Here is a 19161-nt window from a genome sequence, read left to right on the forward strand (position 1 = left end):
CGATGCTGAGGACCCCCTTGCCTGAACAAGATGGGCTTGAGGGAGGCTCGTGTACTTTCACTGCACCAGCAGACTCCAGAGGGACTAGAAACTAGACTTGCCTGCCGGGTGGAAGGGTCTGCCTGGGGGTTGCCTTGGTTCATCACCCAGCAGTGAATCTCAAGAGGAGACAGACAGAGTATGTCCTTCCTCTGCATCAGCCAAGCAGGCTTCTTTCTTTCTGGTCACCACACTCAGCACAAACTTTTCCTAGAAGTTGTCCCCAGCCTGTTTCTTTGAACTCCTTGAGTCTGAGGTCAAAATTTAGAAGTGTAGAAGTAATTCAATAATGTATTTGTATACACACACACACCTCTCTCTATATAGATACGAATACACCTGGGCATTTTGCAGGTCCTTGCAGCAAACCCTGGTGGATGGGGGAGCTCTGCAACCATTCTGTCAACCCCAGAGACACATGCCTGGCCCCAGTGCTGTTAGACCCTCCTGCAGCTGTGCCCCGGAGCATCAGAAGTCTGCTGCAATCTCCCCAGAGTCATTCATTTCGATGTTGGTGTAATTTGGGGGACGTCTGAAAAGCAACAAAGAAAAATGCAAGCTCAGTTGTTCTGCTCTTTCGCACAAGGTAGCTAATCTGCATCTCAGCTTTGCATTTCAGCCTTCAGCAGGTACAGAGTTTCCTATGGTCACTGTTAATGTTTTAGGGAAAAACAGGAGCAGAACACTTGCCATCACCTGACACAAGTACATCAACTTAAAACCACCCTGGTTTCTCAAAGAGCTTCCCTAAATCTGACTTAGAGTATTTTTTAAATTCGTTTTAAAAAATAAAACTGAGTTTTCTATTCCCCAAATGTATTTTAAGAACTTTCCTCATTTCTAACTCTTGCACATCAGCCCCCTTATCCAATGATAAGACTGGTAAAAATTAATGGAAATAAATCACCTGGGCTGGTTAAATAACCCATCCACTGTAATGCCTGTTTCAAAAAAAATATGTGGCCTGAGTGTTAAGCTGCTGATTGTCTGCTGACAACGTTGGGAAATACCAAGTAATTAAAGTGGTGTCATGTAATCGTGTGGAAGCTGTTTCCCATCAAGGTAATCCTAAGTGGTCCATTGCTTTCACCCTACTCTAAGGAAGAGTTCTTCCCTGTGGCCAAAGCATCATCACTCACTGCCCCTTGTGTGCCACGAGCCTTCAGCTTTCTGCTCTCCCACCACAGCGTGTTGTAAGATTGATGGCCTTTACACTGTGCCCACTGACATGTCTAGCATTATCCGTGGTTTTATTGGTGGTTATCTTAACCTCCTGCAGAACTCGCAGTCTGCTGCATCAAAAGCAAAGGGACTTTGCTGCAAAAATTAGGAGCAACATCTTGGAGTGTTTGGATGCAGCATGTAGATGTTCAGCTGAGTGAAGGAACAAGTCCCTGTACAGCAATTCCAAAGGAAGCACCCGGGAAGGAGAGGGTGAGAGGTGCAAGGCAGATGGGAAGACGGTTTCTCACCTTTTCATGAAGTAAAATGCCAGGCCAACCAACAAGAAGATGAGCAGGAAAGATCCCAGGACAAACAAGGCGATTTCCCAGCCCTGGAAGGAAGCTGAGGGTGCAAAGGCAGAGATGGAGTGTTGTGACACCCTTCCCAGCATGGGGTGTCACCAGGAGGTCACAGAATCAGGGGGTGGCAGAACCAGTTGGGTTGGAAGGGACCTTTAACGGTCATCTTGTTCAACCCCCTGCCAAGGGCGGGGACATCCTTCACTAGATCAGGTTGCTCAAAGCCTTCTCCAGCCTGACCTTGAACACTTGCAATGATAGGGCACCCGTAACTTCTCTGGGGAACAACAGGGCTGTCCCTGTCTCCTGATGTGGAAAGCCACTCTTCCACCCCACGCCACCCCTTGTGGCATGCCAGCTCTGCCCAGCTCCAGCCTGCTGCTCCAAGCAGGCTTCAGGGCTTCTGGCTGTGTGTCCAACAGCTCCAGAAGGCGGGGGCTCCCCAGTGAAGCCCAGTCTGGTGGCTTGCTCTGCATTGCCCCTCTCACACAGAGACGTGGCCTAACCCCAGCCCCAGCCCCGCGCACTGTGCTGAAAGCAGATCACTGTGCTCAGCTTTGCCTCCTACTCACCACCGCTGTGCGAGACGGACGGTGCATTTTTTGGGGCGATGCACTCCGGACTGGTTTTCAGCACTCTCCCATCCACGGAGAAAGGATGGGGGCTGGCCAGGAAGCCCTGTTGCCAGGTCTTGATGGACTGCTGCTGCTCTGGCTGCCGAGCCCACAGCTGGCCCCAGACCTCCACCAGGGAGCCCACACAGGTCAGGTTCAGCTCTGCAGAGAAACAACAGTGGGTGTCGGGTGGCTGGAAACCCTCCAGATGTTCAGGAACACATTGCTCCTGTGACTTCACGCCCTGCTCAGTAACACCTCCTGATCCCACGCTCTTCACCCTCTTCTTCCACTGCTCTGAAATCACACTGTATTGCAGGTAACTTGGAACACATGCTCAACCTTTCAGTGACAAAAGGGACTTGGAGTTGTCCTCCCAGCCCAGCAGAATACTTTGTACTACACTTTGTAACTTCATGATCTATACCCATTGGTGAGAGTTGTCCGAAATTGTTCAAAGGGTCTAAAAGGTGTTTGGGCAAGGGAGACAGAGCATGGCTGTGAAGCCTTCACTTCCTTACAAATCAGCCAAAAACCAAGAAACATTTCTTCCCATCCCTCAAAAGCTGTAGGTCTCTAAGACTTCCAGAAGTAACTTTTTGATCCAGGTACTTCAAGCAAGTATAGAATGCTGAAAGAGTCTGATAAAGAGTTGAGAACTAGAGCCCTCAAAGCAGCCTTTTAATTTGGGGGTTTAGGACATTCAGTTTGGCAGACAACTAAAGGCATCATCAGAGACGCCCATTCCTCACAGCCCCTCGAGCAAGCAGCCTGTGTCAGGCTGTCTCCTGCTCTCAGTGCCGAAATCCCATGTACCCACCACTGCTCCTCCAGCCCCCCTCACTTGCAAGTGGAGCGGGGCACCAACCTTGCAGGTAGAGCTGAGAGACGCCACAGGAACACTTCTCCTCTAGGGAGCTCACCAAGGCCCTTCCCAAGCTTTCCAGCATCCTCCTGTGGTGCAGGGTCCACATGGAACAGTCTAGGGGAAAAGGAGATGTGGTTTTCCGCGTGCAGCTTGGGTCTACTAATAAGCTCCCAGCCGCGTGCCCCTTCCAAAACACTTGGCTTCATGCCTGAGCTCAGAAGCAAAGCTCCTCCAGAGCCTGCCTCCCACCCTCCTCTGCATCCCATCCTCTTCTGCCCCCATGCTGCAGGGCGAGTCTTCACTTCTGGTCTTCTACACCATGTGCCAGCTTTGCTCCTTCACCAGCCTCCCAGGGGAGTGGGAAAGAGGCATGCCCCATGTGTCCCACCATACAGGCCAGTACAGAGTGGTGTCTTATGCTGGGAGAAGAGGGAGAGGTCCACTACTTGTCCCTCTCAGGAGGCTGGAGGAGGAGGGAGAACCTCTGTTTCACTTTACCCAAGTCCTGACTGCCCCAAACATGGCCTTTGCAGGGGCTGCAGACCCCACTGCACTTCTGCTCGCTGGCTCTGGAGCTAGGGCTGAGCCACACTGCTCTGCCCCTCCGGACGGGCTGAGACAGGAGGGGGTTTTGGCAGTTTCCCTGACCATGTCCCTGCCATCATGAGAGGCCTGGGGGCACTTTCCTGCCAGTGCTGCGGATCTAATGCTGCAGAAAGAAACCCTGAGCAGGGCTCGGCCCCATCTGAGCAGAGACATCTCAAATGAAGTACGTGGCCACCTGCATACAAGCACAGGGTGAAGCTGCGAGCACGTGGCCTCACATCCACACGCGGGTCTGTACCAACTCTCCCCCAGCGCATCCCCTTTCACAGCTGGGAGGCAGCAGGCTCCCTGCCAGCATCCCCCTCCCATGCCATGTGAAGCTGAGGTCAGCCCACCATCCCAGCCCTCCCACCCTGCACCAGTGGGGCACCCCGCTCTACTCACTGGGTGTCAGGAGGCAGAGGTGGAGATCCACCGCCAAAGTGTCCTGGGGACAGCTGTTCTGCAGCCCAGGGGTAGGGTCCGAGATGGCAAACTGCAGTTCTGTGCTGGCATTGCCACTGGTGCAACGGCTCAGGGACATGAGCCTGTCCGCAGAAGAGGAGGTTAGAGCTCACCAACACGGCATGTACCATTCTTCCCACCTCCAACCACAAGCCCCCCAAGGCCCCAGTTCCTGACACTGCTGCAGCTGACGGAGGGTTTGTTGGAGCTGGAGCTTGAGATCAGCCTTCACAGAGCCATCACAGAGATGGGGCCAGCCAACCCCACCACCTGGAGACGACCTGGGCTTGGCCAGAGCAAACCTAATTGGTCTGACAGGTATCTGCAGGAGTAACATTGCTGCCTCATTACACCCAGCCTCCCAAAATTAAGTTTGTCCTCCAGTATAATGAGTTTTCCAAGCTACACAATACCTGCCCCTGCATTTCACTGAACCATTTGCTTCCATCCCCACACCAGGGCTTAGGAACTTGGTCACGGTATGAGGGACCAGCTTTTCTGGATGCGGTCATTCAGGACTGGACTGACAGAGGCTGCCTGGAGCCAGCCCGTGTGAGCTCTCCCACCGAACTGCTGCCCTGGAGATCACAGTTTCCCAGAACAACCACACATGTGGGGTTGCACCCTGTGCATGCATGCTCGTAGGGGAGGCTGTGAACGCAGAACTTCCAGGTTGTCACACCAGATGGGACACCTGGGGAGAGGACTTGAGGATGACAAATTTAATTAACAGACGTGCTCTTGTGGACAGGAGGCACTCTGCTAGTATTCCCACCAAGAGGAAGGCTCGGTCCTATGTGTTGTTGACTCCACCTGGGAGTGAAAGGGAAGTAAGGTTTTGTTCTGTTTGGCTGCTCACAGGGATATTCTTTTTTGTTTGGTGTGTTGTTTGGTTGGGTTTTTTTAAAGAAAAAGTTTTGAAAAGAAGCATATACAGCAGCTATCTGTAAAGGCTGCATTCCTTCATGTCGTGCCATACATATCCCTTGGGGGAAGCAAGTGAAGTGAGCAGTGGAGGAACAAAGTTCAATTCCCTACGCCAAGGGTGGGGAAACATTTTCCACTGCTGTGTGCTACCCTCCTGTCTGCTTCCCATCGCAGTGCTAGTGAATTGTTCAGCTGTACAGGAGGCAGGAGGAGGCAGCAAGCTCAGCGACATGCCACCCAGAGGCTCTGGGCACAGGGAACCCACAGACATTTTCCCAGAGAAGCGACCTCACCTGTCAGCCTTGCAGGGCACAGTGTAAGATGGTCCAAGGAAGTCCAAGTGTCCTCCAGCTGTGCTGGGCTCACACATGTAAACCAAAGCATCCACCAAGTGCTCTGATGTCGCCTTCATGCCACTAGGAATCAAGCTGGTGCTGTACACAGCAATAGCGCTGGAAGCTTCACTAGCAGCAGAGATGTCCTTGAAAGTCAGGTTTGTCCCATCTGGAAATGCCAGGGGAATAGGTGGGATGAACATCTGGACAGTATTAGGCTGAGCCTCGAGCCTTACAGGACAAGCTGGTAACGAGGAGAACTCCAAGAACAGAAATGGGAAACAAAATAATGGTGGTGACTGAGGCCAAGTAAAGCTGTAAAGAAGTGCCTGCTTGCTGTGAACATAGGTTTACAAAAAGATCAAGGTTCCTCTGAGATGCAGAGTCCTCTTCATGGAGCCCAGCCAGAATTTAAGGCAAACAAAAAATAAATCAGAGTAAACGAACGTGCGGAGGAAACACCACCTCAAGACCAGGAGGAGGCAGCAGCACTGCAGGGCTCAGTGAGCATCAATGAACATGGCATCAGTGAACGGTGGTCCACCCACAGTCCTGGTGGACCCTTCTTCTCCTGAAAGCCCCCTTGTCTTGGCACCAGCAGGAGGAGCTTCCAGTCCTCCCAGTCCCTCTGCCCTGCACGGGGAGCTTGGCAGAGGCACGGAGGAGGATTAACCACCTTCTTAGCTGGAGTGCGATGAAACAGCCCAGGCAGAATAAATACAGAAAAAACAGGAATAAAGGACAGGAAAGGCAAGGAAGAGTTGTTCCGCATGCTGCACACCCTCCTCCATCCCTTTCCTCAAAGCTGCTCAGCCACCTGCCCATTTGTTTGAAGACAGACCACAAGCTGTGTCATCAGCCTCACCGTGCCCATGCTCTCCATCCAGTGCAAACACAAACAGCCCCGTGGCTCCGATGGTGCCCTTCAGTGGGACGCTGGCACGTGCCTTGCCCTCCTTCCCTGAGAAGAAGACCAGGCTGAGCCCTGCCAGGCTGCTGCCAGGCTTCCCCTCCAGCTCAACAAAGCGGTAGGGGGTAGAGCTGCCGGCCAGGCACAGCTCGCTGATGCTGACAGCAGGAGGGACAGGCACCGAGGAGCTGCTGCAGAAGTTTTCCCCCAGCGGCGTCACCACAGTCACCTGCGGGGAGACACAGAAGCTGCTGCCACTGCTGCTGCTCCCCTTTCTTCAGGTGGAGCGATGGCTGCTCACCTTCTTGCTTCTTGTTTGTGCCTCCTACAGCTCCCTGGTGAGGCCCGACAAGGACTTGGTGGTTCTGCCCCACACTCCCACCACATGTTCACCCATGGTCCTGGCTGCTCAGTCCTACCAGCACACATCCGCACGGCTGCCTTGGCTTCCACCCTCGGGGCTAGGAACAATTCTCTTGCCCTACTGCCAGAGGCACTTCTGCCACTCATGCTTCCACCCACAGCATCACTTCCTTGTGGGTCTCTCCTGCTGCGGATGCACGCCCCTCTGCCTGCAGACCTCTTCTGCTTCTAGAGCAGTTTTATTGCCCCAGCTTTGGACCTGAGCACACCCTGCTGGTTTTATTGCCCTGCGCTGGCCTGATCCCAGCAGGCATCAGCAGTGGAGCAGCAAAGCCCTCCCTTATCCAGCTTTGTGCAGGACAAGCATAGATAGCCTGCAGTGTTCCTTCAGAGGGACTGTCTGAAACTAGACATTTTGAAATAAAAAAGAATGGTTCAGACAAATTAACAAAAATCAATCATAGCCATGGTCGAGGCACATCCTTCACCCATCAGCCCTGCAGAAAGCTGGGTTTCGGGGTCACGGCATGCTGGGCCACACATCCCAAATGTGGTACCCAACAAGCAGGGGTGAAGAGGTGGCTCCACATCTGGCTCAGGGTAACCTGAGAGTCCAGGCTGCTGCCCAAAAGCAGACTCCCTGGTTCTGGGGCTGGTGGCCTGTGAGCTGTCTTCAGGGATCTCCTGGCTCTGAGCCATGCTGCACAGGGCAAGGAGCTGTTACCCGGCCAGCGACAGGCAGCTGGTGAGGGCTGGTGACAGTGGCAGCAGACAGCAGCAGATAGATGCTGCTCACCAGAACGCCCCGCTCTCCCAAATAAAGGACATACTGAAACACGACCGCTGCCCTCCCAGCGACTATGGATGGAGAACAGACATCTCCCATCAACCCACCTGGAAGCTGCTCTGGAGTTTTGTGCTCAAACTGTGGCAGCGGCTCAGAGACTCGTCCTCAGTACTGTGAGAATCATTTTCATACAAGATGCTCTGCCCTGGTACCAGCACTTTGACCAGCTGGTCTGCCTTCTCTGCCTTTCGGGATGTGTACACCACAGCGTCCACCAGCCCCTCTGCGGTCACAGCCATGTTCACCACGTAGCGGGTGCTGTTGCTGTAGTAGAGAGCCACAGCATCCGCCCCATTCTGGATGGTGTTGGGGGGCAGCCTGATCGTGGGTGCTGGCCTCACAGTGCTGCTCCCCACCAAGAAGTAACCCCGCTCATCTGTGTGGTGTCCAGAGAGGTCCAACACCCGGTAGGCCTGGCTATTTTTACCATTGTAGAGGACCAACCAGTATCCCTGGAGGTCAAAGCATGTCCGTCCAGTGTAGAAGAGTTCAATGTACTCTGCATCCTCACCTCCCCCTGGGTTGTCTGGGTTCACCTCATTGATGAGTAGCTTGGCCACTTGCACAGAGGGCTCTTGAGTCCCTTCTGGCATCTCTGATGGGACACCTTGGAAACCAAAATGTCACAAATACAGGCTTAAGCACAGAGCCCCAGGGAAACAACACGGTGTTGCACACTATTTTCTTGGGGTGAGACCAAATTCAGCAGAGGACTGAGGATGCTGGATCAGATTTTTATCGTCTGTGTGCTCTGTACTCCTTAGAAGAGCCCTGGCAATACTCTGGCTAATACCAGCTGTAACAACAGAGCTTGCTGTTATTCCAGGTAATGAGCAATATGGGCTCTAGTGACTGGATGCGATGGAATTGGAAGGGATCTTTGCCTGAGCTAGGGAACAGAGGGAGGGACATCTCCCTCTAGGAGGGCTAGAGCCGCATGTCCACCCGCGAACACATCGTATGCCCCAACCTGCAAGAATGATGTCTGGTACCTGGAGGCAAGTCTGGCACATTAATATCCTTGGAGCAGGAGCTTTCTGCTGTGATGTTCCTTCTGTCAAAACTCAGAAGTCTGGGTGTCTCTAGGAAGGTCTTGAAGGCTAGCAGCAGGCTGCTTAGCTCGTCCTCTGACTTAGCAGTCAGTAGTGTAGTGAACACAAGTCCCAGGTCCTGGCAGACTGCCTTTGGCTCTGCAGAGGCAAGCAGAGAACTGCTTCAGTTTCCCCACACTGCAGAAGACCTACTTTCTACTGGAAGGGACAGAGTTCACCAGCTCATCTCTGCCACCATGGCCCTCCTGGTCAGACTGACTCAGGGCAGCTCATGGCATCTACACAATGCTGGATGCCCTCTGCATCCCAGGACCAAGTCACACAGCACACCCAGATACCAGCTTCATCCTTCTGAAGCCTTGCAGCTCCAGCAGTGAGCAGAATGGTCTCTTTGGTAGGGGTCTAAACATAAGATAAACATAAGGCTGCTGACAAAGCAGGCTGCAAAGTCATGGCTCTTCACGTGCCTGCATGCGCTAGTCACACTCGCCGCTAACCTAGTAGGGATATCAGAAAAGCAACACAGACCAGTAAGTCCACTTGCATTTCTGCTGCAGCTTGGCTTAGTTCATATGGATCAGAAGGTCAAACAGGCAACAAACTCATAGTCAAGATGTCAGCCCTGTTGCCACACCTGTCTGACTGCAAATGCTCAAGGTCAAAATAGCTGGTGGTCTGCAGATGAGCACTGATGTGTGTTGGTGGAGCTGCAGATGGGAGCGCTCTGTGGAACATGGAAGACCAGCACCATGTTCTACCTAACATTCAACATTTCTGCCATTGGCACCAAGTTCAAATTAGCTGGGATCCAAGCCAGGAGGACATGTGCAACAGGGAAACGCAGGACTGAAAATCAGAAGCAAATGGGCATTAACCACAGGTGGCCCCCGGTCTGCCCCACTCCTGCCTAGCTCACCTCTGAAGTGGGCAGCAGAGACTCCACAGCTGCAGGATCCATCAAGGGCCTGGACCAGAGCCATCAGGATGTCTTCTGACTTCAGGAGCCACTCCTGGCAATCTAGGAAACAAAACCCAACTGCTACCCAGCCAGTACAACCTCAGTCACGGGATCCAGCTCATTCTGGATGGGTACAGCTCAGCTCCTGCTTATCACTCAGAGAGCCGGAAAAGTCTTCTCTTCACCACAAGCAGCTGGGTGGGGTAAGGAAGACAGGAGGAGCTCAACTTGGCATGGGATGCCATGAAGAAAAATACTGCAGAAAATTGCCAGATGTCCTGGTTGCATTCCCTTTGGTGTTATGTTCACACAGCCCAGCACGGCTCCGGGTGGCCTTCCTGGACATCTCTGGCCTGGTGCACATGCTCTTGTCCTGAGGAGGTCCTGCCTACAGAGCAGAAATAGCTAATACCCACCTGCTACATGGAGGCAGAAGGAGAGAGTCTGGCTGAAGCGTTTGCTGGGGCAATCATTGAACTTGCCAGGGGTGGGCCTGCTGGGGATGTAGGACAAGGAGTCCCGGGTCACAGAGCAGCAGCTGCACTGGCTCATGGACATACCTCCCAGCGGGTGCCTGCAAGAGACGGACATGGAAATGCAGGAAAACACGACTTGTCAGCCAGGGACCTGAGTGCTCTTCACCCACCAGTCACACCTTTCTGCACCAGAGGGAAGAACCATGCACTTATGAGTCTTCTCCCTTCACAAGGTTTGGAGAGATATCCCAGCCTCATCAGTACTTCCCTCTCTCAAAAAAAAGCCCAAGAGCTCACTAAATCTGGAGAAAGATCATGGCCTTCACCCAACCTTTTCTCTTCTAGCACTGGCTGGTTTTTTGACTGATGTGAAGACTGACAAGACAGTACAGACACCCTCAGGCTCACCCTGGGACCACTGGGAAGAGCGGTGGGGTGCAGCTAGACAAACTGGGAAGGCAGCACCGGAGGGTGAAATGCTTGAGCAAGGGCCCTCAACTCAAAGGCGAAGAGGACGATTGGGGGTTGGACTAGATGACCTTTGAAGGTTCCTTCCAACCCAAACTGTTCTATGATTCTATGAAGCCCCACTGTGAGGAGCTGCACAGAGCAGAGCTGCTCAGAGCTCCTCAGGGAACAGGACCACCTCCTTACGGGACGAGTAGGAGATTTCATTTCACAAGTGGAAGAAAGACGAGCAAAGGGAGGAATAGGAATATGCTGTAAGCGGTGACCCTGTCATGGGAGTAAACTACACCCTTTCCTGATACGATTGACTCCATGTAGTCTCAAATGGTCTTTTCACAGGGCCATCCAGAAAGGGTGAATCTCCCACCAGCTACGGAGCCAGGACATAGGTATTTAGTTGGCAGTTATACGCAGAGGTCAAATCTCGTGCTTTGCCATCAAAACTGCAGACGAGAGCGTGGCCAGACATTTATTTTTTTTTTTGCTTATTGCCCAGTTCTGCACACCCCACTCCATCTCATGTGCATGGCACCTTGCTGCCTCCGCTCCTCCACCTGCTCCACTGTGCTTTACCCACTCTGCTCTCCCCTTTCTCCCATTAGTAGAGCATGCCTAAAATGTGAAGGAAACAGTTCTCATGTCTCACAAAAGTCTAAGGTTACTAAAGGTTCCCCTAACCCACAAAGACAAAAAGAAACCCAAATCCCTAATAGGAAGTGGCTCAACCTGGGATGAACGGTAACCCCGCTTCCAGCCCTTGGTCTGGATGAAGCAAGGCAGGGATTTCTTCCTGGGTCAGGCGAGTGATACTGAAGTCCCTCCCTTGCCCTCACTTTGGCCTGAAATTCCATCCTGAACCTAAGAAAAACCTTTTCTTGTATAAAGCAGAACTGGAAAAATTATAGTGACCGCTACACTTTAATTAAAAAAAAAATTAACATTATAAAATAATGAACAGCAATCATTTGGTAAGAAAATTCCTCCTCAAGTACTTCAGCAGCTGTAACAGGACTAGTGCAGAGAGGGGGACAGTGGCAAACTCAGAGCAGGTGGCAGAAAGTAAGCTGGGGCTTGATAGCACCGAGGAGACCCTGGTCTGGGGGTGGCACTTGCCTTCCAGTCCTGACCAGGGTTTGGGGCAGGGGGGACCCCAGCAGGCAAGGGAAACTCCGGTGCCAAACCCTCCTCCCAGCGAGAAGCCCCTCACCGCTTTTCCTTGTAGGCAGGTCTGCCAGGGGTCAGGATCTCCAGCAGCTCCGGGTTCGGCTCCTCGTGTCTCGTATACACAAAGGCATCCAGCAGGCTGGCCACCGGCAGCGCCTTCCCCGGGACAAAACTGCTGCTGTTGCCTCTGTAGAGGGCAATGGCACTGGGGCCAGCCCCGAGGACAGGACGGCTGGTGTTCTCCGGGAACGTCAGATCCACTACACACCAGCAAGGAAAGGAACAATGATGGCACATGAGCAACACATGAGTGAGAGCCCGTGTAGAAAACCAGCATCTCTTCAGCCCTGGAGGGCTGGACACAGGAGCTGGGAAAGTGGCTGGGGTTGTTCCGTTATTGCAAATTTGGCATCTGTTACCCCATCTCTCTGCTCACTAGCACTTCTCATGTTCACTCAGCCTGAATTTCCCCGTTCATGGCCAGATCCACAGCAGGGAGGAAGCTGGAGGGGGAAATCTGAGCTGAGCTCGTCCTGCTATTTTGGTTCTGCGAACAGAGGAGCCGATTCATGCCTAAGCAGGAGAACTGGAAAGCAAGCGCTGATGTGACTTTGCAGCAAAGTAAATTTTTAATTCTAAAAGAGGTCTGTAAAATCCACTAACCTTTCATGTTAGTTACTTTAATAGTACACAAAAATGTTTAAGAATCTACATTTTATTCTAGCATTTAAAGTCCATGGTTTTTACAAACACGAACACTACACATACACAACACACGTACTCAGCAAAGGCCCAAGATACCAGCATACAGAATTAAGGTTGAGGTTTGGTGCAGTTCCCCTGCTTCATGAGCTTCCCAATCTCCTTCCTCGTATTTGCTGTTCCCTTCACAAGTTACTTCCCCAGCACCCAGCAAGAGCTGCTGAGGACATTAAAAAGCAGCAGATTGCTGATGTTTCAATACTTCTCCCTGCGTGACCAGCTTCAGGGAACAAACGTTAAAGAAGGAATCATGTGAGAGGCGGAAGGGTAAGGAGAAGTGGTTATCCCTTGGGAAGTGCCACCAGGGCGCCTGCACGCTACAGGGCAGTCCTGTACCTTAGCCCAGTGCACCCCTGCCAGGGGACCATTTTTCCCCTGCCTGACTAATCTGGTGGTCTTCTACAATGGAGTGACTGCATTGGAGGGTAAGGAAAAAGCAACTGATGTCGCCTGTCTTGATTGCTGCAAGGCCTTTAATGTGGCCCCACACAGCATCCGTGTCACTAAATTGAAGAGATTTGGGCTCGATGGATGAACTATTCAGCGGATAAGGAACTGGCTGGATGGCCACATCCCAAGAGTTGCAGTTGACAGATCTATGCCCATATGGAGAGCAGTAACCAGTGGTGTCTCTCAGGGGTCTGTATTGGGACCAGTACAGTTCAACATGGTCATTAATGACACAGGCGGTGAGCACACCCTCAGCAAGCCTGCGGATGACACCAAGCTGAGTGACGCAGGTGATACACTTCAGGGAAGCGATGGCATCCAGAGGGACTTTGACAGGCTGGAGGGGTGGGCCCATGTGAACCTTAGGAAGTTCAATGAGGCCAAGTGCAAGGTCCTAAGTCTGGGTCAGGGCAATGCCCAGTATCAGTACAGGCTGGAGGATGAATGGATAGAGAGCAGCCCTGCAGAGAAGGAACTGGGGATACTGGTGGACACAAAGCTGGACATGAGCCAGCAATGTGCGCTCACAGCCCAGGTGGCATCAAAAGCAGCGTGGCCAGCAGGTCGAGGGAGGTGATCCTCCCGCTCTACTCCGCTTTTGTGACACCCCACCTGGTGCACTGCATCCAGCTCTGGGTGTCACAGCACAAGGCAGACATGGACCTGTAAGAGCAGGTCCAGAGGAGGGCCCCAAAAAAGATCCAAGGGGTGGAAGAACTTCTCCCATGAAGAAAGGCTGAGAGAGCTGGGGTTGTTCAGCATGCAGAAGAGAAGACTCTGGGATTACCTTCTTGCAGCCTTTCAATACTTAAAAGCAGCTTATAAGAAAGATTGGGACAGACTCTTCCCAGAGCTTATACTGATAGGGTGAGGGGTAATGGTTTTAAAATGTAAGAGGGTAGATCTAGATTAGAAGAATAAAGAAGAAAAGTTTTACCATGAGGTTGGTGAGATGCTGGAACATGTTGCCCATAGAAGTTGCGGATGCTCCATCCCTGGACATGTTCAAGCTTAGGTAAGATGGGGCTCTGAGCAACCTGCTCTAGCAGACGGTGTCCCTGCCTGTGGCGGGGCGATGGAACTAGGTGATCTTTAAGGTCCCTTCCAACCCAAACTGTCCCATGATTCAAATGGAAGTTTTCACACTGTCATCTGTCAAGGGAGGAGTTTTGCTCTGGTGCTCTCACAGCTTTAAATACTCTGCAGCAACAGGCAGAGAAGTTGTACAAAGGCAGGACTAACAGCCAGGTCTATTTTAAAAGTTCCTGTCCCAAATCTGAAGTGGCCACTGTGAAGAGTGAAGAGGGTTAAATCAACCTCTCCCAGGGTGCGTAGCATGGAGTCACTACAAAAGCATCCTTTTAAGATGAATAAAATGAAAAGACACAGTGTCATTGAGTGCTTTTGGGCAAAAACCCAGAAAAATGTGTGTGCAATATGCTTGAGACATCTTGACAAAGCCTCACTGGGAAAAAATGCCAAAGTCACCTTCTTGATTTGGGTGAGCCTTGAGGAAGAGTTAAATGTAAGGCTTAGAGATTTCCTGCTTAGTCTGCAAGCTGATTGTGCTTTCACATTGCTTGCTTTGAGCTGCCTTAGCTCTTGACTGCTAACAGCCCCAGCTCACCAAGAGGTAAGAGCAGAGAACCTTTCCTGGTGAGAAAAGCAGGGCTCAAGTGGACAATCAGCTCTTCTGCTGGTGGTGAGAGAGTATTTGGAGCAGTTTGAATTGTCAAAAGGAGCTCATCTGCTTTAAAAAAAAAAAAAAGCTTTCATTGCAAAAGTATTTTTATTTTTATGAGAACCAGCTTTGTAAGGGATAAGTATGCTCCCTGACTCAGAAATCATGAGTCAGTGAATTACACAAGACATCTACAGAGACAGTGTCTGCAGCTGCCAAAGTCTGCTTTTGAGGTGCCCCAAATAACAGGATTTTTCTTCCTCTTGTGGTGGCCTGGAAGAAATTTTGAACGCTGGGAGGAAGTTTAGATCACAGCTTCACACAGCCAATACACATGTGAGCTACATTTGCACATGGTGCAATGGAAGAAAAACCCTTGTGCTTTTTTAAGAAGAGAGTGAACCTGCTGTGAATGGCCACCGAGACACACAGAGAGAAAGGGGACACTGCAGGGAGGTGTGGCACAGCCAGGGTCCTATGGCAGGCATCTTCTGATGCTCTTTAGTTCTTGCACCACAAGAAAAGGTAAATCGAGCCCTGCCCGCTTTCCCCAGGCCACTCACATTTCTGAAACTTCTGTCAGGGCCCTCCTAAGCTTTCCCTTTTCTAGGTGTACTTAGTTATTTCTTCTGTGGACACATTTCCAGAGTGCCGTCCATCCTAGCTGACCTTCTCTGAATGTCTCCAATTCTAATACATCCTTTCTGAGATTAAGGTATTGTACCACACAAGACATAATTAAAGATACAAGCAAACCATGAATTTACACAGCGGCATAAAAGATGCCCTCCATTCTTTCCTCTTCTCCTAGTAACTTCTAATGTTTTATTTGCTTTATGTAATTCCTTTTCCAATAATTTCTAACATTTGTTTTGCTTTTTTATCTGCCATGGTGTTCTGAGTCACATTTTCACTGATGTCTCAGATGCCAAACACTAATAAAAAATGACAGCACCCTCCTGCCCCAGACTTGGCTGTTTGCTCCCCCAGCTCTGAGGTAGTCACCAAACTGCAGTGCTTACCTGGGGCTGTGCTTTGTGCTGGACCGATCAGGAATAGCCCATCCAGTGAGGTTTTGCCATGAATGTCTATGGTGAAATAAATGTCTTTGGTACGACCATCGATTAGCACCAGAACAATGTCCCTCAGCAGGGTGGAGTGCGGACCCTGAAGCTCTATAAACTCAAACTCTTCAGAAGAAGAGGCAGGAAGGACCTCACTGATCACGACAGCAGATGCGTTCAGCTGAGAAGTCAGCATGCAGTGGTTGTCTGTGCCTGGGGTGGGCATGGCCACTTGGAAGATCCACTGAGAATCTTCTCCATGGCACCTTTCTATTGACTCATCCACGGTCCTGAAGGTGGAATCCTCCAGGAAAGCTTCTCTGCCAGGGGTCAGTACCCTGACCAGTGTATCTGCCCTGTCTGTTGTCTTAGTCTTATGGACCAAAGCATCTACCAGTCCATAACTTGTGACACTCATGCCTTCCTTGTAGTTCCCTTTTCCATAGTAGACAGCAATTGCATCAGGGCCATTCTGGATAGTGTTCTTAGGAATAACTATAGCAGGGTTCACAGAAGAGGAGCCGATGAGAAAGAGCCCTTGGTTGTTAGTAACTTTGCCCTGGAGGTTCAAAACTTTGTAGGCTCGGTTTCCATTGCCATTGTAGAAGACCAGATAGTAGCCATCCAAGCGGGCTGTTTGACCACTGGTGTGATAGAGCTCCACAAACTCTGAAGTGTCCTCTCCTGGGCTGTCAGCATTGACTTCATTAATTAAAAGGGTATGCTCTGTTCTCTGGTCCCTGGGGTTTTTTATGAGATTCTGGGCAGCAGCCTTGGGAAACCAGATGTAGACAAGTACCACCAATCCAACGTGCCAGATAGGTCCCATGAAGAAGGCTGGGATTTTTGGTTCAGGTCAAATCTAGAGGAGAGGGGGGTCTGTCCTTTCCACAGGCACAAACGGAGCACAGAAGGAAGCTGCCACCACTTGGCTGTTGCACAACAGCAAGGTAAGGCCTCCGAGTAGGATGCTCACAGGCAGAGGCAGGCACACTTCTCCAGGGAGTTCTGGTTTGCAGAGCAGAGCAGCAATCCCACAAAAATCAGAGAAGGGTACGGCTTGGACAAGAGATTTCCTAGCTCAGCTCCTTTAAAAGTCAGGGCAGGGAGAAAAGAAGAATCTTGTTAGGAAACACAGAAACACCAGTGACATGTAACAGCCTTAAAGACCTATAATTTTTCCTCCCTGTATTTCTTCAACGTTAATCAAGATGCGTAACAGCAACTGCAAAGGGACAAAGCGTGTGGGTTTGTGTCTGAAAGCCTGAGACTTGTGGGAACATGGGAAGTTGTACAGTGTCTGTGCTAATTGTTATTTCCCTGAGTCAAATTTATTCCACGGGAATTAACACTAAATGGCACTAAAGACAATAGTGGGCTCAGCCTGAGCCGTCCACCGCACAGCCCCGCACAGCCCGGCACAGCTCCGGCACAGCTCCGGCACAGCCCCGCACAGCCCGGCACAGCTCCGGCACAGCCCCGCACAGCCCGGCACAGCTCCGGCACAGCTCGGGCACAGCCCCGCACAGCCCCGGCACAGCTCCGGCACAGCTCCGGCACAGCTCCGGCACAGCTCCGGCACAGCCCCGCACAGCCCCGGCACAGCCCCGCACAGCCCCGCACAGCCCCGCACAGCCCGGCACAGCTCCGGCACAGCCCGGCACAGCTCCGGCACAGCCCCGCACAGCCCGGCACAGCTCCCGCACAGCCCCGCACAGCCCCGCACAGCCCCGCACAGCTCCGGCACAGCCCCGCACAGCCCGGCACAGCTCCGGCACAGCTCCGGCACAGCCCGGCACAGCCCCGCACAGCCCCGCACAGCTCGGCACAGCCCCGCACAGCTCCGGCACAGCCCCGCACAGCTCCGGCACAGCTCCAGCACAGCTCCAGCACAGCTCGGCACAGCCCCGCACAGCCCGGCACAGCCCCGCACAGCCCGGCACAGCCCCGCACAGCCCCGCCGGGCCAGGCGGTCCCGGGGCGCAGTGCAGGAGCGGTGCCGCTCCGGGGGTCGCTCGGTCCCCACCCCGCGCACTCACCGCCGCTCGGTGCCGCGGCCCGCCGGGACCGCACCGCGGGGGCGGGGCGGGGCGGGGCGGGGGCGGAGGGAGAGCCGCTCTCTAAGGCTCCGTCCCAAAACCAGGTTCCCTCATCCCGGCGTGCCAGATCCTTCTCCAGCTCCTCTCCCGGGGCGGGGTGGCCCGAGCTTCCAGCGCCCCCCGCCAAGTCGCGCTGGGACCCAGGGTGCGGGCAGGCTGGGTGCTCAGCGGTGGGGCCGCGAAGCCCGTACTCCTCCTGGCTGATGTATTCAGTGCAACTGTCTCATCTTGGAGACATTGTGTTTAGGCAATCGTGAGGCTCTGGGATTACAAAGGGAGGTGGAGAGCTGCTGGGAAGAGGAACCACCCGCGCCCAGAAGGGGCCCTGACTCATCCCCTGCTGCGATCTCCTGGCGCAGCTGGGGCTGGAGCAACCCCCTGTCACGCCTATGGAGGGTCCCAGGCCCACGCGGGTCCCTAAGCCCCCCGCCTCTGCCTCGTGCTTGGCCCTGGTGCTCGCTTCGCCCGCTGCCGCGCCACGTGGCCGGGCCCCGTCCTTTGGTGAGAAGGACAGCCTGGACCCCCAGAAAGCTCCCTGCTCCCGTCTACACCGTCCCCGGCCAACCCCATAGCCCACCAGCCTGCACGAGGGGAGGGAGAGCCAGGGGGGGTTGGGGACAGAAGACCCAACGTCCTGCCACGAGATGAAGGGAACCGCTGCCGAGCTGCTGCCGTGAGGGGCTGCGGCCCATGCAACGAGCAGGGACCTGTGGGGCACAACCTGGCCTCCAGGTGGAAGAAGGCCAGGGGTGATGGGACAGGACCTCTGGTTCATGGTTACTGTGCTCAGGCGTACGGCTGATGCCCAAATTCCCTTTGTGTCCGGTCTGCCTGGGAGGTGGGTCTGCAGCACCGGGCAGCTCTGGGCTGTGGCACCAGGAGGAAAGCCGCGGCTCTTGCTGCCTTCAGGCAGGGTCTGTGCCTGCTGGCCACCCCATTAGGAAAATATACCTCGCTGTTGGAATGCATTTCCTACCTGTATTCTGAACAAGCTCTGCCGGTTGAGGTTATTAAAGGCAGGAAAAACCTGGAAGGCTCGGGTGCTGCACGAAGGCACATTTTTTCTGCGTTGAAAATACATGCTCAGCAGATGAAGTTGCTCTTTCAGGTGCTGGAGCATGGCCAGCCTGTACCTGGGTAGAAGGGTCTTCCCATGGAGTGGGACTTGCAGGAGTTGCAGCTGGTGGAGGAGGTCGGAGGTGGCCGATCCTGAGTGCATGGGGGGACAAGCAGAAGCACCCCGTGGTGCCTGAGGGGGACCGGTGGGACCTGTGCAGGATGAGCTGGGGCAGAACAGGCTCCAGCTCTCTCCAGCAAAGCCCCTGGGGGTATTTGGCCAAGTTCATGCCCAGCATGGTGCACCATGCCCGCCCCCCCCATTCCTACCCCTGGGCACTGCTGTGTGTGGGGCTTGGGGGACAGCAGGGGGGAGGTCGGACCCAGTGCAACCCAGGACAGTGGCTGAGGTATAGCAACCGCCATGAGCCTGCATGGGGTGGGTGCCTGGCAGT

At 53.2% G+C, this 19161-nt stretch overlaps 1 protein-coding gene across 1 annotated transcript; it reads right to left on the reverse strand.

Moving 5' to 3' along the window:
* Positions 1 to 307: 307 nt before the first annotated feature.
* Positions 308 to 17628, reverse strand: LOC119146415. Its single transcript, XM_037384010.1, has 14 exons — positions 17591 to 17628; positions 15510 to 16639; positions 11638 to 11854; positions 9903 to 10060; positions 9445 to 9546; positions 8469 to 8666; positions 7524 to 8083; positions 6222 to 6495; positions 5315 to 5525; positions 4035 to 4177; positions 3045 to 3158; positions 2135 to 2338; positions 1512 to 1605; positions 308 to 571 (listed from the first exon to the last, which is right to left on the reverse strand). The coding sequence occupies exons 2-14, from the start codon at positions 16378 to 16380 to the stop codon at positions 508 to 510; spliced, it is 3210 nt and encodes a 1069-aa protein (XP_037239907.1). The 5' UTR covers positions 16381 to 16639; positions 17591 to 17628; the 3' UTR covers positions 308 to 507.
* Positions 17629 to 19161: the final 1533 nt, after the last annotated feature.

Source organism: Falco rusticolus, chromosome 4 (genome assembly GCF_015220075.1).
Source record: "Falco rusticolus isolate bFalRus1 chromosome 4, bFalRus1.pri, whole genome shotgun sequence".
In the NCBI taxonomy this organism is placed as follows: Eukaryota; Metazoa; Chordata; class Aves; order Falconiformes; family Falconidae; genus Falco; species Falco rusticolus.